This window comes from Balaenoptera physalus (assembly GCF_965194825.1).
Source record: "Balaenoptera physalus genome assembly, chromosome: 4".
In the NCBI taxonomy this organism is placed as follows: Eukaryota; Metazoa; Chordata; class Mammalia; order Artiodactyla; family Balaenopteridae; genus Balaenoptera; species Balaenoptera physalus.
Window position 1 is genome coordinate 62,449,853 of NC_138891.1, and position 26,412 is coordinate 62,476,264.

A 26,412-nucleotide genomic window follows, 5' to 3' on the forward strand; every position below is an offset into this window, starting at 1 on the left:
TTTCTAGTCTCTTTCCACATCCCTGGTCTGTGACTGATGGATAAGCAAAACTGGCTGAGTTATATGCCAGTGTGAGCTCTGCTCAGGGAAGACTCCATCTCACCCCAGCCCTTCCACATGGGAAATTCAGGACACAGCCAGTGACAAGGAAGGCAGCAGAGCACTGTGTTCAGCTCACCTGGGGACGCTAGTGAGGTAGGTCATGACATTCAGAAAGTCCTCATCTGGGATGTGTTTGAACCCCACAAACTCTGGAAAAGTGATGATGGGGGCACCATCTTTCCCTCGGCCTCCTGCAACAAAAATAGGTGGTCAAGATGTTAGCAAAATGTTTCACATCACACCTCTGCAGGTAAGGGACTTCAGTTAATATTGAGATGTGCATCGGCCACCCCCTTTTCTGTCTATATTATTTCAGAGCAGAATGCAGGAAGGTTGACACTGAACTATTTCGAACAAGTCTCTCTCCTTCATGCTTGCTCAGGGGTGTTGTGAGAATTCAATTTTTGAATCCTTTGAAGATAGCTACTGTATAAAAGATAACACTGATTTAAATATTTTAGCATAGGTAGAATAGTAAATAATGCCAACACAAATACGTAATATTGCTCTTTATTTTTGTAGTTATTAAATATCAAAGGTAAAAGAGCATGGTGGTTAAGAGAGCTGGCTCTAGAGAATTCCCTGGCGGTCTGGTGGTTAGGACTCTGCACTTCCACTGCAGGGGACAAAGGTTCACTCCCTGGTCAGGGAACTCAGATCCTGCATGCAGTGCGGCGTGGCCAAAAAAAAAAGAGAGAGAGAGTTGGCTCTAAAATCAAACAGGCTTGTTCAAATTCTGCTTTATCACTTAATCTCTATGTGATTTTAAGCAAGACACTTAAATACAAGTTTCCTTATATATACATATGTATCTATGTCATAGGCATATTACCTGTACCTACCTCAAAAGGTACTGTGAGGATTAAGTGAGAATATATATGAAAAGCACTTTAGCAGAGTGTTTATTATTATATAAGTGCTCAATAAATGTTAACCATTATTATGGTCATTATTCTTGCAAGGAAGCAATAATCAGCTGCCCTTCAGTAACTCTTACAAGGGAATATAAGACATCCCTGTGAGAACAAAAGTGTAAAATTAATATTCAAATATTTAATTCATTGGAGCAGAGGCCACCAGATTAAATTAAACAGACTGTATTTCTCAATCTCTTTGCCCCTAGATGTACCCACATGACTATGTTCCAGCCCCATGGTTCCCAAACAGGGAACCACAGTGAACTCACAAAACCACCATGAATATTTTAAATTGGGGGGGAAAACAGCAATAATTGGCATCTGTCAGATGCCTTGCTTGCTACTAGCTTGAGGTAGTTCAGAATTTCAATATCAAACCGTGCAGTATTCTTTTGAATGGCATTGCATCTTTGGGAAGTTGGGGGTTTGGTGGCTGCTGGGATAAAAAGCAAGTGCAGGGCTTCCCTGGTGGCGCAGTGGTTAAGAATCCGCCTGCCAATGCAGGAGACATGGGTTCGAGCCCTGGTCTGGGAAGACCCCACATGCCGCGGAGCAACTAAGCCTGTCCGCCACAACGACTGAGCCTGTGCTCTAGAGTCCACGAGCCACAACTACTGAGCCCGTGTGCCACAACTACTGAAGCCCAGTTGCCTAGAGCCTGTGCTCCACAACAAGAGAAGCCACCTCAATGAGAAGCCTGCACACAGCAACAAAGAGTAGCCCCCGCTCGCCGCAACTATAGAAAGCCCAAGCGCAGCAACGAAGACCCAATGCAGCCAAAAATAAATAAATAAAAAATAAAAATAAATTAAAAAATTTTTTTAATTTAAAAAATACAGCAAGTGCAGTATGAAAATCAATGTGGAACAGGAAATGCAGGTGGTGATGTCTAGACTGATTCCGAGGTTTGAGATAATTGTGGTTCTCTAAGAATGAAAGTTAAATATTACTTTTTCTTTCAACTGTGTGTATTTATTTTTTCAAACAGGTACTAAGTTGTCAGGACATACAGACTTAAGTTGTTTTGACTGTTAGGTATTGCTTTTGGCCAAAAAGGGCCGTGAAAAAATGACTGAGCTGCTAAGGCACCGAGGACTAAGAAACTTGGAGCACTTGTACCCTAGGCAGAGGGACATGAGCTGAAGTGCTGGGAGCACCTTCCAGGCTATGCCCGTGGAGGGAGGCTACTTTCAGTGGAACACGGCTCCCAAGTGAAGTTAACTACAAATGACCATACGTATTCCACATATCTAATGAAAGAGGCATCAGTGCAGGGTGTGGTTTAATGAGGACTGCATGATTACTGAGGGTGTGGGATCAATGAAGAAACTACGGAAAAGGGAGACTCAGAGAAGCAAAGGCAGGCAGCTATCCTAAGGAGAGAGGGTCCTGGCCCAAAACCTCAAGAATCCAGGCCATGTCGCCAGTCTACCTGATGACACCGCCATTAGGATCATCCAACCCACTCCGCTGCTCTGGGTCCACACCTGGTATCTTCTGCTTATACTCTGCTGTTCCATGTAAATTTGTTTCAAGGGAGAGAACGTGCTACTGAGCAAACACAAGTATTTGTATCATGTAAAGAGTAAGTCAGCATTGTGGTTTTTCTACACAAGTCTCTTATAAGTATTGTTAATGCGAGTCTTGGGCTTTCAGAGACCAATCACTGTGATATCTGTCTGGATGACCAGTCATTCTTCTCCAGGAAATGCCTCTTTATTAATCCTGTATACTTATTTTAAATTTAAAAAAAGATACCTGCAGATTAGTTGTTTGACAAGATTGAGTCACCTCGTTATGCTGACTGAAAACAATTTAGATCAGGATACTATCAGTTTTCAACAAATAAATATTCTTCCTCTTTCTAGTTTTACAATCATAGGAAGCTTCAGAGAAATGTGAATTAAGAAAAGTTACGTCTCGGGTAAGGCTAAATTTAGATGCATTATAACACTGTACTAATTGTACAAACAATATTTGCCAAGAGAATGGCTAAAATATTTCAAGGAACCAAAACACTGTAAAATATTCATAAGGATATGATTATACCATTTCATGATTTAACCTTTTCATTAACTATAATGAAAGGTATTCATGCCTAAATGGAGAAAGATGGGTAGAGTTTTCTCGTATCTTGGTTAATACTGATACTGAGCACCAGAGAGGCCTAAGGTTAACGGCAGACACCACGTGCTGTTGAACTTTAGTCTGCTAGTCTTAGAGACAGAAGCACCAAGGAAAAGAAGCTGAGCCTCCATCCACAACAAGGCATTCAGTGCCACCTTGCGAGGAAACGTAGAAATGCAAAAGGAAGAAAGATTGTGCAAAGAAGCCCTGTTCAAGGAAGGTAAAGAAAACCAGACTCCTTGGAACTAAGTATTGTACAATGGTGACTTAATAAAATAAACATCACTCCTCCTGGTATTATTTCTACCTATACATTAAATGCTAGCTTTACTGCAGAAAGCACTAGCAAGTGCTTGGGATACATAAGGGCATTCCCATAAGGATCTGGGTGTTGGCTGGCATAAAGACTTGCATCATTTAGAGGAGAATTTGGAACATTGGGAAATCCTATAGGAAGATGGTGAAGAGCAACAGTGGGAGAGAGAGTGAAGTGGTTACTGCTATTTGCCTCCCAGTGTCTATTTTCCCTTTCTCTTCCCCAAAAGAACTGACTTTAGCCAGGGAAAATGGGAGCACCACTCACTGGGAGGCACCTGGGAAATCTCAGGGCCTGGGATACTAAATAATCTGACCTATGTAATAAAGAATTGTCCCACATCTTGTTTGATTTCCGAATGTCTTACCAGAAACTCAGTATCTTAAAAAATACATTTATATATCTGATCCTAGACTCTTTGTTTTACATACAATCATAAAGTGTTTAAAAATATTTTTCCAGTTTTATTGAGATATAATTGACATACAACACTGTATTGGTCTAAGGTGTACAAAATTGATTTCAGTTAACATCCATCACCTCACATAGTTACAGATTTTTTTCTTGTGGTGAAAACTTTTAAGATCTACCCTCTTGGCAATTTTCAAATATACAGTATTATTAACTACAGTCACCACGCTATACATTATATCCCCAGAACTTATTTATTTTATATCTGGAAGTTTGTACCTTTTAACCACCTTTACCCATTTTCCCCACTCCACACCCACCTTTGATAACCACCAACCTGTCCTCTGTTCCTATGAGCTCAGCTTTTAGGTTCCACCTCTAGGTAAGATCATAAAGTATTTGTCTTTCTCTGTCTGACTTATTTCCCGTAGCATAGGTCCACCCATGCTGTCACAAATCATAAAATATTTTTAAAGGGTTTCAATATATACTGAATTTTCCAGAAATTGCAACAACCCTATAAATTGACAGAAGATACTTTACCACCTTGTTCAGAACTTTGTCAAAAATTGTTTCTATTTTAGAAAACTACTACAGTAAGGCCACTCAGGATGTCTGGTCACCCATACCACATCCCAGCATTTGCACCGGCTACATTCATGGTGACTCCACGTACAGGGGCAAGCACCTGACTACTTCATTATTTTTTCTAGAAGAGCTGGAAATACATACTGAAATACATATTATTTTACTATTGTTTCCTTTTCTTTCTCCTTCACATTACAACTCTCTTTTACATTTAATTTTTTAATTTTTTTAAGTATATGCATAAATAAGTAGGGGGTGGCTGTTCACCCTCTGGGCACACAGCTAAACTACATTTCCCAGCTTCCTTTGCAGTTAAGTGTATCCACATGACTGAGCTGGGTTCAAGTCAATGGAATGTGGTGTGTACTCTTACTGAGCCGAGGCTTTTAAGAAGTGGTATGCTGTCTTTCCCTGTCTTTATCTTCCCTGTATTATCTTCCTGGATGTAGATAATAAGAAAGACACAAAATGGATAATATCAGTAAGAGTCACAAAGTGAAAGGAGGCTTCATTCATGAACGTGAAGAAAAGTTGTCTGCTGACCATACATACATGCTGAACATACATGCTGGACTGTTTCAAGAGTAAGAACTAAATTTCTACTGTGTTCGTTTGAGCCACTATACATACACTTTGGAGTCTATTTGTTATAGCTCTTTATCCCACCCTAACTAATGCAGATTACTACAGTATCTATACATTTCATTTCAGGATGGTGAGGGGCAATACAAATTATTTGTTATAAAAAAAAAGAGGCATTTGGGACTTCCCTGGTGGTGCAGTGGTTAAGAATCCGCCTGTCAATGCAGGGGACACAGGTTCAAGCCCTGGTTCAGGAAGATACCACATGCCACAGAGCAACTAAGCCCATGCGCAACAACTACTGAGCCTGTGCTCTAGAGCCCACGAGCCACAACTACTGAAGCCCACGTGCCACAACTACTGAAGCCCGCACGCCTAGAGCCCATGCTCCGCAACAAAAGAAGCTACTGCAATGAGAAGCCTGCGCACTGCAACAAAGAGTAGCCCCCGCTCGCCGCAGCTAGAGAAAGCCTGCACACGGCAACGAAGACCCAACGCAGCCAAAAATAAATAAATAAATTTATTAAAAAAAAAAAAAAAAGAGGCCTTTGGTCCAACGTGATTGAGAATCATTTCTGTAGCCTGCAGTGCCCAATACAATAGCCACTAGACACATGTGGCTGCTGAGCCCTTGACATGTGAACAGTCCAAACTGAGGTGTGCTCTAAGTGGAAAATACAAACTATCAACAGATTTCTAAGACTTAGTACAAAAAAGTAAAATACCTCATTAATAATTTTGAATACTGATCATATGTTGGAACAATATTTTAGCTATACTGGGTTAAATAAAATTATTAAAATTGATTTCCTAAAAAAGATAAATAAACAAAAGAATCATGAGTCAGGGGGCTGGGAATTTGTTGTAACTGACATCGGCCTAACCTAAAAAACACATTATTGAAGTGTGTAAGCCTTCAGAGAGTGCTTCCTCCTGCTATTATTTTAAAAGGGATTCAAATTATTATTGTTTGGAAAACTAAATATGGAAATGAGTAAGGAACAATATAAACTGGCTATAGATAACTTCTGCTAGTGCTTGGGTATATGTTATATATGTCCAGTAATTTTTCATTATATGTACATATAATGATGCATTCTATAATCCCACATCTGCCTCTTTATCCTACTTATTCTTTCCTAATATAATTAAATAATTTTGAAAACATTAAATAAATGTTTAATGCGCAAAAAAATTAATTAAATAAATAAAATTAATTTCCTGTGTTCCTTTTTGCCTTTTGAATATGGTTACCACAAAATTTTAAAGTACATATGTGGGTCACATTATATTTCTATTAAACAGCACTGCTCTAGACCTTCTAGCAGTGGTTCTCATTTTCCAGGTGCCAAGTTACTAGCTCCATCCCTGACTTAGCAGGTTCCAGTCTTTTTTGTTGATGGTTGTCAATAGCTGTGATTTTGGTGTTTTCATGAGAGGAGGTGAGCTCAAGTCTGTCATCTCTGACTTAGATACCAGTTTTAACTCTGCTCACTTCCTTGGTTTGACATTCTCCATTGTTTCAAGTGAGAACTTCCCACTTGCCCCCAGGAACTCCACCTCTACCAAACCTGGGCTCCACTGTTGTGCAAATGCTGGCAGATGTCGGACTCCACAAGCCTAAGAGTACTTCATGCCTTCATTATTAATTATTTCTAAAAGGATTAAAGGTGTTGAGAGAGACAGAGTCAGAGAGAGAGAGAGACAGAAAGAGAGAGAAATTCAGGCAGTAATTCCAAGAGAGAAAATAACCATTAAAAGAAAATAAAAGGATAATTCCTCATAATTAAAGGAAAGGCATTATGGCAGACACTGGTAAATGGCTAATTTATTCCCAACCTCCCTCTTCCCTGACCACCTTCTACTGTGGTGGATAAAAAGCTAAACGTTTGCCTTCTCAGACTCCCTTGCTGCTAGGAATGGCTACATCACATAGCTCTGGAATGAGACATAAGCAGAAGTCTACCAAGAACTTCTAGGAAAGTTATTGCTCTCTTAGCAAAAGGAACAGAAGAAACCATCACTGCTCCTTTTCCTTCTTCCTGCTTTGGACACAGACTTGATGTCTGGAGCTGTAGTAACCATCTTGGGGTCAAGACTTTAAAAACAAGAGAAACATCAAGAGAATCACTAAGATGCCAGCCTAAATGTTGTTGAGCCACTCATCAATACCAAGAATTTCTACCTCCAGACCTCTTGTTATAGACTTTAAAAAACAAACAAACGTGTCCTACAGGCTAAGTTCTCTTGTAGCCAGATACTATGCTAAGCACTATCCTTAAAACAACCCACTTTACAGATGAGAAACCCTGTTCAGAGCAACCTACTAATTGTGTTGAAATATGAACCTAGATGGTCTGAGTCCAAAGCCTAGAGTGTTTTCATCACACTAACCTGATTATATTCTCTTGTTTCCTAGCTAAGCCATGAACTTAGAAATATCCCAAGTTCATTGGGAACATGCAAGTTGTCTTCCAAGGTCAGAGCCACCGGATACCCTAGCCCTGGTCACTATCCAATTCCTGCTGATGGCCCTGCTCACTGGCCTCGCCATCCAGAGGCTTCAAACCATCTGGCCACAAATCTGGGTCAGGCATCACGCAATGAGCCCTGCTCTTCCACCAGCCAGGGGAGCACACTCACAAAACACAGCAGGCCAGGCACCTGGGGCCTCACTGAGAAAAAGGTTCCATCCTCTCTTTCCCAGCATGCCTGGTTGATGGGGCCTCTGGCTCTCTCCAGATCTCAGTGGAATCTATAGAAAAGTCTGCAGCTGGAACATCTTCACCCTGCTTGTCTGAATCAGGACAAGGAAAACTGCTGTGACCCAGAGCAGATGCCACAGCTGAACTGCCACAGCCATGGGAAAAGACCTAATTGCAGAGATTTCTGTTTTACAACTACAACTACACAGGCCCCCACGATAGCCTTGTTGCTGACGTTTGCTGCCTCTGCCAGGTGAAGAGGGACAGTTAAAGATGAAAAGCAGGACTGCTGATTGCAAAAAAGCGCTGACTCGGAGAACCCCATGGCTGCTGATAATATTCCTGACCTGTAGTGTTGCAAATGCTATCACAGCTAATCCATGCTTCTCTCTCATAAGAAGGTCAAACTTGAGGCAACAAGCTGACAAAAGAAGCTCAGGAATGAAAGGACTGTCTTTGCCACAAACTGCCTTTCCTAAAGCAGAGGTGTCCTCTTGGTCCAGTGTGAGTTTTCAGTTCTATGTTCTGCATTAGAGAGTGACAGTTGTCTCTATTCCTGACTTAATTGTGGCATTATACACTATATTCACTGTATGGTTTTGGTCCCTTATAAAAATGCTGTCATACTGAAAATTATTTTTGGTAATATAACCCTAAAACAAACATTTTTATGGATTAAAATATATCAGGAAAAAAGAGCAAACATTTAGTTGGCAGTTGCAATACTAAGCATTTTTCATACATTATGTCTTTAATCCTCAAAATTATGATGATCCCATTCATTACACAAGTGAGGAAAGTGAAGCTTAGACAAGTAAATCACCCAACATGATACAGTTAGTCAATAGCAGAATCTAAACCCATACCTAGGGCTGTCTGGCACCAGTTTATGATTTTCACTATACTGCCTCTAAGAAATAAGCATAGAAAGAAATGCCTCAATATTACTCAAAGAGATAACTTTGGATATTTAAATGTATCAATCAGTCAATGGATTCCTCCCCCAGATGAGTCATTGTGCAATCTTATATGCCAGAATCATGTTCTGAGTTGAGGCATTAGAGTTTTGGTGTAAGACTATAGGAATCCACCCCACCCACCCCATCATCCATTCCAGACCTTAATGCATGCTGGCCTTGGGCCTTCTGTGACATAGGGCCATAGCAGCAGTTGCCAGAAACCCAGAGACAGTTTTCCATGCTGCCTTTTGTTGTGCACTATCCTAGGCTCACTGTGGGAAGCTATGACACTTCACCTGCAGGAGGCTGGCTAGGCACTCCCACCAGCGTCAGGACAGTGGTGCCTACACTGGGGATGTGGGGAGCCTCACAGGACAAAGTAGGAGGACTTGGATAATTTCAACCTCAGCATGCATTATGTTCCGGTCTCTGTTCTAAGCATTAGCAATACAGGCAGAAATTTTTTAAATGAGAACCCCGTACTTACGGAGCTTTCAGTGACTATCTGAGCAATGACCAATGTGAAGGAAAGACCAGAGAATTCCCCAGAATGTTCTGCATTGTGTAAGATGCCCCCACCTAGGATATAACTCTGAGATGGGGAGAGGTATCCTAATAATGGAAATTGCATTTCTCTCAAACTCAGTAGTATGAGGAGTTTGTGGTAGACTAAATAAGATTTAGAGAAAGTAAAGAAATGTGACTCTTTTTACATCCCATATAGTAGAGTAAAATTCATACCAACTACACATTCTCTCTGTGATACAACTAAGATGACTTTGTTGCTTTTTTCAGAATAGATGTAAAAGGAGAGAGTGACTTGCCATCTTATTCCTCTGTGATATGCGCTGAGGACATCTATTCTCACTACCCCATGCTTCCAAGAAAGGTCTAACTATAATTTAGGGTTTGGTCTATACCTCCAGTTTCAGTAATTAAAGTCATGTCACCCTGGGCTAAGGGAATAAAAAAGAATAGTATTCTAGTAATGGCAACTTTTCAGGGTTGTGCCTAGGCTCAGAAAATTTCTAGCCTTTGATTCATATTAGCCTCTCTTTATTCCCAATCAAATGCTTAATGGAAATCAATATATTAAAATTAGATCCATAAGAGCTAAGAGTAAAAGACAAATCTCTCAGAGAACAAATAACCTCAGCACTGTTCATGAGCCCTTAAAACCAAGACTCTCTTAAGGTTGGATCTTGGTAGAACATCCAACAAGAATATTGGAAGAACATCATGGTGACAGCTAATGTCAGTAGTTATTTCTTTTTCCTTCCTCTAAATCTTTTCAGCTCTGTTCTTTACAACCTCAAAGAAATGTACTCCCTTGGGAAAGATCAAATTTCACCCAACAGCAAAAGAAGTAACATCTATGAGATGCCACCCTCCTCCCGCTCAATAATCCTCAATTCATTCTAGTCCTGGGTGAGGCTTAAGGGATGACTGAGACTTGAGCATAATGTTAATCAAGTTCAAGGGGCTGGGCCCTCCCAGCAAGACCTCCCAACAAAATCTAGAAATGCAAATGAATTTGCCCCTTACCTGAAAGAATGGCAAATTGTCTGTGAAGTTGTTCAATTATATCCACTGCCAACAAGGGCCTGATTTCCTGCTGCATAATTTCATCTGCACAAATGAAACACAAATTAGGTTAAATCCTTGCAAATTATAAAGAGAATTTAAAGGAAGAAAGGGAAGTTCCACTACTAGCGAAGTCTGGAACTTACCAAGATATGGTTATGGGCACATTATTCTCTTGAGAACTCAATTCCTGAAGCAGGGATGGATCTGGGTTTTGTGTGGTTTGACACTTATACACATGAGCACGGGACATTTCTAGTGCCTCTCCCAAGGTTCTGGGAGGGGTCAGTGCAAGGAAGAGGCCCTGAAGCTTAAGCTTCAGTAGCTTCACAGTAAACCTGCTGGGATGGTCTCATTACCAAGGGAAGTGCTTAGGGATCTGCCCATTCCTTTGGGTCTGCAGAAGGACATTTTAAACACAAACAATGTAAGTTACCAGAGTTCGTCTCAAACTGGGTCAGAAAATCTATCTGGGACTTATGAAGGTTCTTTTGTTTTTATTCCTTCCCTCACTTTCTTCCTTTTTGTCTTTCTCTTAGTCACCTCCATTCCTTTTTTTCCCCTTCCAGAATACTTCAAGGAGCCTCTTCCCACTGCCAAACATGTTTAACGAAGCACACTCCATTTTGCTAAATAAAGATGCTGCTTACTGAATAAAAGGTTACAGGTTCCCAAAGCAAAAATTCAAACCTTTCAAGCACAAACCTACAAATGTCCTCTAACCACAACGAGTGATTTATAAGCACTAAGATTTGCATTCTATCCATTTGGGGAAAGGGTACTAGAGAGAGGGGAAGAAGACTGAGTGGCATCTCTTAGCCTGGGCTGGGAAGGGGAAGGCATTTTCATGCTCTCTCTGCCTACAGTATTATTATCCTCATTTAACGATTTGCCAAGGAACCTCAAAAAATGAACTAGTTATTGTTTCTACAGCAGTTAAACATCAGGTTGGATTAAGGCACAAACCAAATAGCCTTGTATGCTGATGTGAAACAGGTATCACCTATTGTTTTGGCATGGAGCCAGGTTAATGTGATATTCTAATATTGATCAATCAGAAAGTAATATTTGGGAAGCTCCTCCCAGAGCTTTGGTTTCCACTTCTTAGCTTTGGTGTAAAGGTTGCAGGAGACGATGCATACGGAGATGTACATAGTAGGTGCTAAGTAAACGCTAGTTACATTCATCACTCTGGAAAGACCTTGCCTATATTTGCTTTCTGAAAGTCTCCTAAGGTGGGGGGGGCAAGTGCCGCTCAAACCCCAAGACGCTTTTCAGTGAATTCTACCACTTTTTCTGGAGGAAAGGACTTTCCACTGTGAATTCACTACAAATTCAAAGACCCCTGAATCACTGCTACAGGTGTTGCCTCTTACAACCTGCCTGTATACGATGATGACACTGTAGTTATATTTTACGAAAAAAGAAGGGCCTTCTCTGTTAGATACACAAAGTAAAGCCTCTAACAGTAAAAAGATATGAAGTCTGAGATCTGCTTAAAAATATTCCAGAATCTCCTTCTGCCAAAAACATACAGGGAGCAGGAAATGGCGGGCGGGGGTTGGGGGAGATGAAACCAGATTGACAAAATGCGGATAATTGTTGAAACTGGTTGATGGGTCCTTGGTAGTTCATTATAAAATTCTTTCGCATATGTTTCAAATTTTCCATAATAAAATTTAAATTACAAATGGATAAGAAAATAGAAAGTTTAAGCAGAAACAGGAGTTACGTAACTGAAGAGTTTTTCAGAACACAATCTCCCAGTGGTCTGGGAAAGTGGCATACTCAAAAATACAGCTGGTTTATTATTTTTCCATACTCAATACAGCTGGTTTATTAAGGGACAATGACCCCAAAGAAAAACCAATATCATAAGATGCAATTTATTGTTATTGTACCTCAATATCTGAGATGTGCTTTAAAGTAAACATTTTTAATTAAAGAGGTAAGATCTGAAAGAAACAACAGAAGTGAGTTAAGCTAACCATCCCCCTCCACGGTCCCATCTTATTTTTTAAATGAAGAAACGGAGAGATTGTGACCTTGCCTGTGGTCACACAATAATTTAAGTGTGGAGCCTGGGTCAGCCCTGGATCACTTGACTCTAAGAGGGCAAACGTGATGGAGTTTCTAGACCCCTGGCCTTGAGGAGCGTTGGCTTCTACCACCAGAGACGTTGACTAGTGTCTCTCATCTTGGGAATCTGTGGAGGATTGTCCAGCCTTCCAACAGAGACATTTTCACCTGCCTCCTGTGGTTACCAAAGGAACAGGACTAAAATCTACGATTCGTTTTTCCAAGAATAGAAATGAGCTGGTTTGCCTTTGGCCCAGATTTTGCTGAGACAGCCTGGCCCCCAGCCAGGGAGTGACATGGTTATCCTTGAAGACTTCCCAGTGAAGGAACCTCATGACCCAACCTGGCCGGCTGCAACAGAGCATGAGGGTTTCTCAGACTCAGCACTGACCCAGTGCATGGAGATGACCTCAGACACACCCAGCTTTTAGTGGTGCCTGACACCTGTGGGCCATGCGCAGTTCAGCCTCAGTTATGCTCTGTACCAGAGGAAACACACAGACCAGCCCTTGCTGCTGGCAGGCCCTGCTACCCACTCCTGTTGAGATGGGGTAGGGAGGGGAGTGTAGGAGCTCTCCAGTCTAAAGGAACACCTCCCCCTGCAGTGGGAAGGAAGCTGCCTCAGCCCTACATGCCAAGAGCTGTTTCTGCCAATTTCTAGCTGGGCAACCACAGCAAGAACATGCTGAGCCTCAGCACCCACACGTGTAAAAGGGCTTTTCCTTCTCCAGGAACAGTTGGGCATGGCCAGTGATGACCCACTGAGGTGGTGGTACCTGCTGCACCCTGCAGGTCCCTCGGTCCTGTGTGGAGGCTTCCTGCTTCCTATTTTTGATGCGTGTAGATTAGGAAGAAACTTGTCTCTTTGTAACCCACACAAGGCAAAGCGAAGTAGTATTTGAATTTCAACACAATTTCTATCCTTGGCAAAGTTACAAATAGATCTGGGAAAAACTTGTCCCTTTTCTATCTCTGTAATTATATGTTACCCTGGACCCACAGTTCTAAAACTGCAGGAAGTATCCACAAAGGTCTCCTAGGTGATGGAGTACAGCCCAGCACATCCCATTGGAATTCAGTCGTAGGCAGCAAGAAACACCTCTGTGTTGTCCACCCCCCAAACCCCACACCCCCATCTGAGAGAAATGCGGGCTCTGGGGCAGGATCCTTCCTACTAATTGCATCCTCCTCCTCAGGGCAGAGGGCAGGAAACAGGCTGATAAAAGCTGATGCAGTCTAACTGTTGCAACTAGTAAGGAATAAAGGGCAGTGAAACCCTTAGCCTCTGCTCTTGCTGTTCTGAAATTTCAGTCACACTGGGATTTAAAAGACTCAAGTATGGTCTGAGGGAAAAGGAACCAAAATACTTACTAACTAACTAACTAAATAAATAAATAAACAAACAAACTACTTAATTAATAAGTTAAGGGGTAAAAGTATGATCTGACCCAAGAGGGAAGGCAGACCCAAGTTTGACAGATACTGCTGCATTACTATTGAATACTTTGCCCAGGGAATCTGGTGGGCAGAAAGGATGGAAGGGTCGGTTGTTAGCTGAACTAGGAATGGGACCAGGATCTCCACTCAGCCACTGTTCGTGACACTAATGAGAGCACCAGCTGTGAGCCAGCCCTCAGAAGACACTTTACAGATAACTTGTTTAATTAGTTAGACAATGTAAAGGAATGCACCCTAGCACTAAAATGAACCTCCTCCAGCCCACTCTGCCCTCCCACTCCCACAACTAGAACAGATGTGACTGCTGAGAAAACACGTGTGGACCAGAGGCTCTGAGGAATCAGTTGCTGGGGTGGTTCAAAAAGGCACACTGGGGTCATGCTGTGTTTCACTTCTCTTTCTTATTGGCCAGGTTAGAAAGAACACAAACCCATTTTCCTTCTTCTACTGCGTCCTATGCTACAGCGGTGCTTAACCTGAACCAGAAGACTTAGTATTGAAGTTTGTCCATAAATTAACATTGAGTAAGAGGCACTTGAAAAGCAGATGGAAGAATTTTTTAAGGAGAAATTTAGAAGATTTTAAAAACCAAGAACACTAAAAAATGTCCAGCTAGGCTTCCCTGGTGGTGCAGTGGATTGGAGTCTGCCTGCCGGTGCAGGGGGACATGGGTTCAATCCCTGGTCCGGGAGGATCCCACATGCCGCGGAGCAGCTAGGCCTGTGCGCCACAACTGCCGAGCCTGTGCTCTAGAGCCCACGAGCCACAACTACTGAAGCCCGCGTGCCTAGAGCCTGCGCTCCGCAACAAGAGAAGCCACCGCGATGAGAAGTCCGCGCACCGCAGCAAAGAGTAGCCCCCGCTCACCGCAACTAGAGAAAGCCCGCGTGCAGCAATGAACACACAATGCAGCCAAAAATAAATATAAACAAATACATAATCTTGTCTTTAAAAAAAAAAAAGTCCAACTTACTGGTAGTCAAATAACGTAATTAAAACAGCAATAGAATTTCTCATTTCATCCATAAAATAACACACAACGCTGGGGTTCTGTTGGAAAACTAGTACTTCTGCATAGCCTTGGGGAGTGAAGCTGGTAGTGTCCTTTCAGAAAGTAGTTTCACAATATTTTACCCAGTGATTATTGTGTAGATTACATACTAACTCCCCCTTTATACATCGTCTTATTTAATCCTCAAAACAACTCTAACAGCAATATGGAACTAGATTTGCAATAGCTGGTCCAAGGTCAAGCAGAACCAGAATTTGAACCCAGCTCATTCTAAACTCCAAAGCCCAACATGGTAACCATTACAATACAGAGCTTCAATACATAGTCATCAAAATCTTCATAACCTTTTACCCATTCATCCTATATCTGGAAATGTATCCTGAGAAAATAACAAAATAAAAACTTTACACATAAAAATGTAGACTGGAATATTATTTATAAGAGTAAATTTAGGGGCTTCCCTGGTGGCACAGTGGTTGAGAATCTGCCTGCCAATGCAGGGGACACAGGTTCGAGCCGTGGTCTGGGAGGATCCCACATGCCGCGGAGCAACTAGGCCCGTGAACCACAACTACTGAGCCTGCGCGTCTGGAGCCTGTGCTCCGCAACAAGAGAGGCCGCGATAGTGAGAGGCCCGCGCACCGCGATGAAGAGTGGCCCCCGCTTGCCGCAACTGGAGAAAGCCCTCGCACAGAAACTAAGACCCAACACAGCCATAAAAATAAATTTTAAAGAAATAATAATAAATTTAAGAATCCCTTCTACTAAAAAAAAAAAAAAAAAAGAGTAAATTTATAAGAAAAAATGGAAGCAATCATGATATAATTATGGATACCATGTCATAGAAAAAGATATAAGATGTAATTTCAAGAACATAAAAATCGCATGTATGGTGAGATTGAAGCCAGGTTCAAAAAGAAAGAGGAAAGCATGTGGTGTGTGTGTGCACATGGGTACAGGCATATGAGAAAGGAACACAAGAAACAGTTGTTTTAGAGTGATGGAATCCTATTTGGTTACTCCCTTTAGTTTACATAGAGAAAAGTATGCTCTGGTAGTGTTTATTTTTTATGCTAATAGGACTTTATTGAAGTATAATTTACATGCAGTACAATGCACAAATATTAAATGTACAGTTTGATGAATTTTGACAAACACATACACTAATGTAACCACTAAACAGATCAAGATATGAAACATTTCCATCACCCCAGGAAGTTTCCTTGTGACCCATGCCCAGGCCCTGTAACCCTCCCTCCCATAAACATATGTGTTAAAGACCACACGGGTGCCTCTGTCCTCATGACCCAGAACTCAGGGCTGGCAGAACACACAGTACCCTGAACAGCTACTCTCTTAGCACCATTGGGGCTCCAGGGAAAGACTTCTCCACATCTCTTGGTCTATATCCTCAAAAGAAAAGGCGAACTGCATCCAAATGCTATGATGGCTTGTGGGCTGTGCCACTGCTGATATCAGGGACAGACACTGCTTCAGAGTGCTGGGAGGATTTGAGCAGCGGAAGTGCTTAAGTAAGAGAAAAGCAAATCAATTAACTTGTCAAATTCTTCCTCTCACATGGCATGAATGCTGTAGATTCTTCTTTTTTAATTTATTTTTTACATCTTTATTGGATTATAATTGCTTTACAATGTTGTGTTAGTTTCTGCTGCACAACAAAGTGAATCAGCTATATGTATACCTATACCCCTTCCCTCTTGAGCCTCCCTCCCACCCTCCCCATGTAGATTCTTATATAATGAAATATGTCCAGTACTACTGAGCATCAACAGTCTCACTTTTTTTCTTCCAATTCATGATGCAAATATATTCAAAATTTGAACTCCTTGAACACAATTACATTTTACTTAGACCACATTTACTTTAGATCACTGCTCTCAATGGAGCTCAAATTATGCGAAAATCTCAATTATAACAACATAGTGCATTTGCTGACATGAGAAAACAAATTTTATGGGTTAACTAATGCCTTATGGGTTACGGATATTTTTATTACTCATCCAAATTTCAATGGCCCATCAACACAACACTCAGATGCATGCGATAATTCAATTTATTCATCTTTGCTATTTTCTGATTTTTAGTCGTATAAAAACCATACCTTTATATACTTTAAATCTTGTTCTTATGGGGGTATGTTTGTCGAGTTAAAAGAATAGTACTTTTTATTTAAATGCCGCATATGGGCCTCTATTTGTTCTCTTGCCCCAGGCTCTGCAAATGCCTGTTTAAAATTGCTTTGAGAAGTGATGAGATATTATTAGGCATAAGGATTTCTGGTTTTGAATGCTTATCCAAATCCCTTTTCTTTTTTTATTACAAAAAAAATGTTTAAGCTTATTAATTTCTGTTGACATCTCACGTGTGCCCTTGCATGAGACAAGCACTACACCAAGGTGGAAGTTTTTATGCAAAGGGTTTCCTTAGCAACAATAGCTGGAGATGACATTCTCCTGTAGTCCTTCCTAACTCCAGGAGAGGCAAACCAGCTCTGCCGCCTGGGGCATACTGAATAAAAAGCAATCAAAGCCCTGCAGGAAATTAAGAAACTGTGAAAATACCTAATCCCTCCCTCTGTTAAGGCTCTCAAATTTTAGCACTAGGTTTCAAAGTGACCCCACCTGCATTTTAATCAATACAGCCCCAGAGCAGTGCTCTCAAATTACAATGATATATAAATCACCTGTGCTTTAAAATGCAGATTCTGATTTAGCAGGCCTGGGGTGGGGCCAGAGATTCTGCATTTCTAACAAACTCTCTTGATGCTGCTAATTCAATGGAGAAGCAAGCACATATTGAGGTTCCAAGACTTTAGGCCATTCTTGTTCCTTTCCCTTTGCTTACGAAAATGCAGCTCAGGGGAAAAAAAAAGTTTTTAAGTTGTTCCTTAGTGCTTCTCCTATCATTCAATAAAAATAATCATCTGTATGTATGCAAAGTATATTTGAAACTGAGGCCTAGATGGTGTAAACTTTTGGCCTACATTTCCTGCTGTGTTGATTTTAGGATCAGCACCCTGGGAAACAAGCCAACCCCACCTTTAGCACTTGTTTTACCTCTCCTTCCAGCACCCCCAAGCCCTACCCCAGTGCTCAGTGTGGGCCCCTTAATGCAGCGGTCCCCAACCTTTTTGGCACCAGGGACTGGTTTTGTGGCGGCGGGGGTGGAGGCGAGTGGGGGGGGGGTAGTGATGGTTCAGGCGGTAAGGCGAGCGATGGAGATCAGCAGATAAAGCTTCGCTTGCTTGCCTGCCGCTCACCTCCTGCTCTGCGGCCCAGTTCCTAACAGGCCTCGGACCGGTCCCGGTCTACAGCCCAGAGGTTGGGGAGCCCTGCCTTAATGCCTATCCTCTCCTCATTCTAGGACCACTCCCAGCCCGGGATTCAGTCAAGTCAGAAGCAGTGTCTTTGGTAAAACAACAAAATATGGTCTAATGTGATGAGATGAGAAGACTAGTTATGACTAATGCTCATTTGACATGGCATTCTTCCAAAAGTTTCTGCACTTTCATTTCTTTCTAAAGCTCTTAGAGGAAAAAATATCTTAACAAAGGAATCAAAGTGGTAGGATCTTAGACATTTTAGCAATATGATGGATACACAATTTTATTTTTGCTTAAGAAAAAGCCCTGGAGGCTCTGGCTAAACATTCCTGCCTTCCTCTCTCAGTGTATTCATTCATTCAGGTACTATGGAAGCAGAATGAAAGAAACTGGACTTGCATCCCAGCTCTGCCACTAACCAGCCCCTCCACCTTCAGGTTCTCCCTCTGTGAAATGGGAGTGGATAATAATTAATAATATCTCCTCCTAGAGGGCTGTTGTGAGGATTAATACTACCATTTATTGAGCACTTTCTACCTACTGGGCACTGTGCTACATGCTGATGAAATAAAAATCATATTGTAAGGCAAGACAAGAAAAATTTAAACATAAAATTTTTCTCTGCCCTTTGGCCTCCTCCCTCCCTTCTAGTGTGCACTACGCATTAACCAGACCTCCCCAATAGCAGAAATACCTGCTCAACCATAAAGATCAGTTTTTCTTCTTCTGGTGCCAGCCATATAACTCCTTAGAAGATAACATTCCTTTCTCAATCCCGTAAGGGGTCATGATGACCCACCACTCACCTTGTCTGTGCAGACATCTTTGGTGAACTTTATGTAAAATGCCAATATATCATTTCCCTTAAAGATAGCAATTGGTGCAGAACAGACTAGTCAGACCACCTGCGGAGATACTGGGCTGCACCTAATGGAAGTTCTTAGCTTAAATACTTATTAATGACCTTATTAATATTACTAGCTATATTACTTGTATTCTGCCTCTTTTATAAGATTATTGTTTCTTGCATTACCAAATGTGTGACTAGGCGACTTGAAACGACTGACCAAATATATAGTTCTATAAGATCAATGATTATACTAGTGTAACTCTAGATATGGGAAGAAGCAATAAGAGGGAACCATAACAGACTAGTAAGACAGCGGGTCCAGAGGATTTTGGCTATTGTTAGGAGGGCCTAGTCCAGTAATGGCACACTGAGTGGCCTATCCAAAAAATCCACGCCTGATCTAAGAATGAGCATTCTTAGTGTCGTGGGACAAATTGGTCACGAAATGCCTCCCAAACTTTGGTTGAAATTAAGACTGAAAGGGAAGGGACTGTAAAATAAAGAATATTGTCCACCATCCAGTTCTGCAAGAATCAAGTCATTAGCCACTGCTGTCACTGACCAACAATACACTCTGAAAGGAATTCAAGGTGAAGATCAGGATGAGGCACTTTGTGCTCTGGGAAAACCGACAGAACTGGTCCTCAGCTAGTTAAATATTTCCAGAAGAAAATTTTATGAATCTGGTTCTTTCGTCTTCCCTTAGAAAAGCACGAAAACCATTAACTCAGAGATCTGTTCCTCGTAAACAAGTAACCTTCTACCAAGATGACTGCTTGACTGCATGTACGCCTTGATCAAAATCACGTATACACTAGCCTTGCCCCCTCTTTACCTCTTCAGAAGAGTTCTCAGAGCTCTCTGAGAGACTGTCTCCTGGGTTATAATCCCCAGGTTGGCATGAATAAAAATTTCCATTTCTTTCTTAGATAGACTATTAATTTTTTCATTGACAATGCTTTACATACATTATCTAATTTAATTAAAATAATGTATGAGAGCAATTTGTATATAATAGATCCAACAGAAGCCAATTAAATTTATCATCCAGTTCTTTGAGCCATGATCTCAAGGATACCACAATAGATTTTTCTCGAACACCTGCATTACTGCCACCCACTGGTGATTTGCTTTGAAATGCTGCTCATAAATTCCCCACTGATGTCATGTGACCTCTTTCTCTTTCACTATGAACTAAGTTTGATAGAACTTGTTATGAGCTTGGAAGAACTCAGGAGCAGAAGGGAGATTAGAATTAGATTGAAATATAAATAGGGATGTAGTATATGATAAAAGTGGCATTTCCCATGGAGCCAGAGGGAGATTACAGATTCCCTCACTATCTGATAGTAGAGTATTCCTAGAAACCTTTTGTAAGCCAAAAGGGCGTAAAGCAAAGAGGCAATTACCTCAGTACACATCTTGCTAATAGATGCACGAAATAAGTCGAGATAAAGCATAGATGCTCACTGACACAGTTCAAAGCTATAGCAGCTTGATGCAGAGATGCTGAGTCTAGTTCCAGGGGAAGGAGCTTGGTGGTACCACTCTGCGTGTGCACTGCCTCTATAATGGCTCACTACTAAACAAATGTTGAACACTTTTCGCTTTTCTCCTAAAAGTGAAAACCCTCTTTGGCGTTCTTTTGGTTAGCAAAAACAGGTACTAACGTAGGTCTTTCATAAAAGCAAAATGGCCAAAGCAAACTTTTGAAAAGCAGGGGATACCTGTACTCAGCAAATAGTGCTGAGTGACAAATAGAACTTGGCCATAACGGGACATCAAGTATAGTGATTAAGAGCATGACCTCTGGTGTCACAATGCCTGAGTTCAAACCCTGGCTCTGCCACTTACAGCAGAATAATCTCAAGCAAGTCAATGAACTTCCCTGTGCCTCAGTTTTCCTGATTTGAAAATGAGGGAAATTATAATACATCCACCTAGTATGGTTGTTGTAAGAACTGAGTTAATGTTAGAAAACTTAAGAAAAATTCCCAGTATATAGTAGGTGCATGTACAGGTATTTTATTATTGTCAACAATGTTAAGTTGTATCCAAATTTCACTTCTTGCATCAAAATAAACTCCAGCCACATTAAATAATGAAACAACAGAATTACTAAAAGAAAATATGGGAGAACATTTTTATAATCCTGGAATTGGAACAGCCTTTCAAAGTATGACAAATCCCAATCAGAGTGATAGATTTACTAATTTGAAAACTACTTCGGCAAGGTAAACACACCTTTAACAAACTCAAAAGAAATGTAACCAACTGGAAAATTTACAGCACACGTGGCTGATAAAAGGCTTATCTCCCTAGAATATAGAGAGCTCTTACAAATTAATAAAATTAACAAGAAATAAGTATAGTGGGCTGGATGGTCCCCCTGCCTTCAAAAAAAAAAAAAAAGAAAAGAAAAAGATACAGCCATGGCCTAATCCCCAATACCTGTCAACATGACCTTATTTGGAAAAACGGGTCTTTGAAGACGTGATTAAGGCTCTTGAGAGGAAGAGCCTATTCTGAATTATCCCAGTGAGCCCTGAATGCAATCATATAAGAGAGAGGGAAACAGAGGAGACCTTATGAAGATGGAGGCAGAGGTTGGAAGGATGCAGCCACAAACCAAGAAACACCTGGAGCCATCAGAGGCTGGAAGAGACCAGAAACTGAATTTCCCCTAGAGCCTCTAGAGGAGGGGGGCAGGTACCTTAGTTTTGGATTTCTGGCCTCTAGAACTATGAGAAAATAAATCTCTGTTTTTTTAAGCCATCAAGTCTGTGGTGATTTGTTACAGCGACCATAGGAAACATACGTCAGCCACAGACTGAGAACAGACAATTCATAGAAGAAATACAGCCAGTGAATATATATATATATAATGTTTAACCTCACTAATAAATTAATGTAAATTAAAACAGAATGAGTGCTTTTCTGCCTGATAGACTGGCAATTTTTTTAAAGATAAATAACACAGCGTTGGTAAGACTGTAGGCAAATTCTCTACAGGTAAAAGTATATAAATAGGTACTTTTTAAAAAACGTTGATCAATTTGGAAATATCTGTCAAAATGTTAAATATGCGGTCTTCTGGCCAAGAAATTCCATGTCTAGGAATTTAACCTAAGGAAACAGTAACACAAGGGCAAGATAAGTGAGTACTAAGATGTTTATTACAGTATTGTTCCTCTAGGGCAAATGTCCATTAATAGGGGGTTGGTTAAATAAAAGATGAAATAGCCATACAACAGAATACTAGGGAGCCATTAAATATAGTCAGACAGATCTATATGTACTGACCAGAAAAAAGTTCAAAATGTATTAAGTTTAAAAAAAATAAAGCAAGATACAGAACAGAATGTTATCATTTATGTTAAGTTTATATATATATATATATATATATATGTATGTATGGAGGGACTTATATATTTGAATGTATTTGCGATGAGATGTTGAGGCAGAGATGGCTAGCTGCCCACTCAAAATTCACAGTTCCTCTTGCATACAGTAGCACTATCATTGGAAGGTGGCTGCCTGGCCAGAAACTCCATCTCCCACTCACCTGCCCTACCTCCAGTTACCGCCATGTAGCTAGTGAATGCCAAAGGGAGATGAGCAAAAATGATGAGTTGGGGTATTTCAGAAATAGGTGTGTCTTCACCACTGTGTCTTTTCCCTCCTGCAGGCTGCAGGGTGACAACTCTGAGCCAGAGGATGACAGACCCACAAGATAGAAGCAGGCAGGGTCCCTGAAACACTCTGAGGGAAAACGGTCACCCGACCAGGGACACTGTATTGGAGTGTATTAATCCAGTGAAATTTAGGGGTTGTTACAGCAGTTGGTGTTACCCTAACTTACAGGCATGCATTCATTTTCTAATATTTTAAGTACATTTTATTCTTCTTTTAAAAAGAAAAAATGGGGGAGATAGCCAGTGAAAAAAACAAACCCTCAACTTCTGACTCTCCCTGAACCCCCAACAATTAAATAATACATGAATCTTGATTAGCATATACTTTAATCAGTGTGCTATCTCTTGAGTTTCATTCCCTTAGCCCCAAGAAATCAGTATTATACCAAGAAGTCGACTGATAGCGTTCCATGAATGTAAGATTGCAGTAATGTCAGAAAGGCCATTTAGATACTCATAAAACTTGCATTAAGAGACTCAAACTTTTGTTGTTGTATCGAGTCACAGAATAAAATGACTGACAGCCGAAGTATGTAGGCAAACATTTCACAACCTTTTATAGTGGGGAAAAAAAGAAAAGCAACAATAGTATATGTAATGCTATAAGTTTAGAATTCAGAAATCTTCATATTCATCTTTCCTATTACTTCCTCTTCTCACGATCAACAAGACTGTAAACCTCTTATGATTTAACTTTAGTAAAATTAGGGCAATCATTTACACCTGAATTCAAACTTTGTAAGGATTTGTGTGCATGCTCAGGTGAGTACCTATGTGTTTTAAGAATGGAAAGCAAAATCTGATTAACAAGCTGTTCTTTCTTAAGTAGCAAATATATAGTAGCCCTTGCATGAATCGTGTCTCAACCAGAAAGTATACTGGAACAATGAAGAATTTGTTTTAAAAGCATACTTCTCCATTCAATAATTCCCCTCCCTTGAAGAAATAGGTTCTAAGTATAGATAAAGAGTAATGAGAGAGACAAAGACATTTGCTTTAATCACCTTTCCTAGTCTGTGATCTAAGGGGAATAAATGTATTGTAAACATTTTCAAGGAAAAAAAAAGGCCGGGGGTTGGGGGATGGGGAGGAATATATCAATAAGCCCATGCATGAAAGCAGCAGTCTTAGAAACAAGTAGCTGCTTCAGCTCTTAGAGCATCTGTCTTATTGTGTTCCAAATACATGTAAGGCATACTTAGAAATGTTGTTCCTTCTCACCCAGCCCACTGAAGGAAAGCGGTTTTCTTTTTTATTCCTAAACCACCAGTCTGTTATCAGCTGATGTGTCTATCATGAAGTCTCAGCATTTCAGATTTAATGCTCTTCTTCAGACTTAACATTTTTCTTCAGGAATATGAATTTTATAATCTGGATTCTCATTTTCATTTTACAAAAGCAATTATATTGGTTATTTTTAAAAAATAAGAAATACAACTAAATAAAAATAAGAAAAGTAAAACTCCTTACCATTCCTTCACCCCAAATTAAATAGTTATCTTACGGGTGTATAATAGTTAGTATGTATATATGTATGTATAGACATATATGCTTTTAAAATGGGTTCATACTTACACATTCCATCCTATAACCTGATTTTTTCAAAATATTTGGTTATCTCTTTTTAATATGAATTTTCAATAAATAACTACCTACAATAATGTTAATAGCTGATTAATGCTTTAAATTTAAAAAGTCCTTTTTAAACTCCTTAGCAAACTTGAGACAGTATTGCAAAGTAATTTTTTTAATGTAAAATTGGTTAGTTAAACCATTATTCCTCTGAGAATGAGGATGAATAACAAAACATACATAAGAGAAAGGCATCATTGCTCTCACAGTACCTTTTTTTGCCATATATTCTAGCCTGATGCAACTTCCTAGGAAATGGTGGTAAGCCCTCATCTCTGCCTCTGTGATCCGCACGGAGGTGCAAGGTAAGTATCTAGAGTCTTGCTGCCCACACCTCGTACACCAGGAGGCCATTGGATTCCGGGAATGGTGCCACTGCTCTCTCCTCGTTCCTCTCTCAGCACTGCACCTACATAAATATGTTTAATCCTTTCTCCTGGCTAATCTCTCTGAAGTTCACTCAAGGGCATGTCATTGCTGAGAGTTTATCCTTTGGATTAATGAGTGTTCACAGGATTACAGACCCAAAAGATTACCAGATCTCCTCATTGGGAAACTGGGGAATGAGGAAGTCAGATGGAGAGGGAAATCCTAAAGTTCAGGAGAATCAGAATGTTGTTTCTTTTTCAGAGGAATCACACCATAAGATATACATCAGGCCACTGGATATTTAAAATAAGATAATAGACAAGGATAAAAATTTTAAAGGATGCTCTTAAGAAAATGTATTCCAGGCCACAATTCTCACCCCTCTCCAGGTTGCCAAGGAATAAAATCTAGAGAATTAACACTGCAACCAACAGATGTCACTACCTAAGCAAGCAACATGCATTGGCAGAGCAAATGGCAACATTTCAGATCCTGAGATGGGATGTGGAGTATCTCTTGAACTACTTCTAAAGATCAGGTACAAGTACAATGTCATGATTCTAAATGAAGGATGTTTTTTGCCTGTTGTAATCTGACCAAGACCCCACTTAACTACCACTTGAGTTCACCTTTCAGAACTGTGCCATGCAGAGTGCTATATTCAGAAAGAGGCTGCTTTTTCATAATGCATTTTATTTTGGTTCTTCATGCTTAATGTTTTTTCTTATTGATGTTCTGCTCCAAGATTTAAAGAAAGGGCACAATGCAAACTATCCAATAAGTAAGTATACAATAAGTAACTTATCCAATAAGTTCTGTACACAAGCTTCTAATTTTTATTTGTATGATTCAAGCTAACATTTCAGAGTAAGCCTTGCAGTTGGCCAAGGAGAAAACTGGAAAACCTTTTTTCACACACACACAAAAAACTGTTTACTTTTAAGGAGAGGGTAAAATTTACACATTTTAAAATACTCAAATCTGAAGTATACATTTTAATGAGTTCTGGCAAATGGATACATCCATGTAACCCATACCCTTTTCAAGATATAGAACATTTCCATCTATAGAAAGTACATTCATGTCCCTTCACAGTGAACCCTTGTTCCTAACCCCAAGGCAACCACTGTTATGATTTTTCAGTAGAGACCAGTTTTATCTGTTCAAAAGCCTCATATAATGCAATCATACAGTATATACTCTTTCGTGTCTAGCTTCTTTCCCTCAGGATAATGCTTTTGAGATTCGTCCATGTTGCGTGCACCAGCAGTTCATTCATTTTTATTGCTGGGTTGTATCCCATCATATGGATAGTCAGTTTGTCCACTCTCCTGCTGATAGACATTCAGATTTTTTTTTTTTTCCAGTTTGGGCTGTTAAGAATAAAATTGCTATGAACATTTATGTAAAGGTCTTTGTGTGGACATATATTTGCATTTCTCTTGGATAAATACCTAGGAGTGGTATTGCTGAGTCAAAGCAGAGGTGTATATTTAACTTGTAAGAAACTGCCGAACCTTTTCCAAACTGGTTATATCAAAAGGTTTTAAGATTAGAGGCTGCTCTCTTTAGCAATCCTCAGAGCCAGTTCTTTGTGAGTGTTAATTGCATGTGCAGGACTTTAAGAAAATACCTAAATTAAGAAGAAGAAATATTAATTTAAATTTAGATTCTAAAACTTAA

General features: G+C 40.3%; 1 protein-coding gene across 4 annotated transcripts in view; it reads right to left on the reverse strand.

Moving 5' to 3' along the window:
* MCF2L2 (MCF.2 cell line derived transforming sequence-like 2) overlaps nucleotides 1-26,412 on the reverse strand; it is a 240,006-nt gene that overhangs the window by 194,380 nt on the left and 19,214 nt on the right. For all 4 annotated transcript variants that reach the window (XR_014262970.1, XM_082459952.1, XM_082459954.1 and 1 more), the window contains exons 2-3: nucleotides 10,253-10,336; nucleotides 179-293 (exon numbers count right to left, since the gene is read on the reverse strand). Coding sequence is in view for 3 of the 4 variants with exons in the window: in XM_082459952.1 (XP_082316078.1) it covers nucleotides 179-293; nucleotides 10,253-10,336 (199 nt within the window). In the remaining variant the exon portion in view is untranslated. The remainder of the gene's footprint in view (nucleotides 1-178; nucleotides 294-10,252; nucleotides 10,337-26,412) is intronic.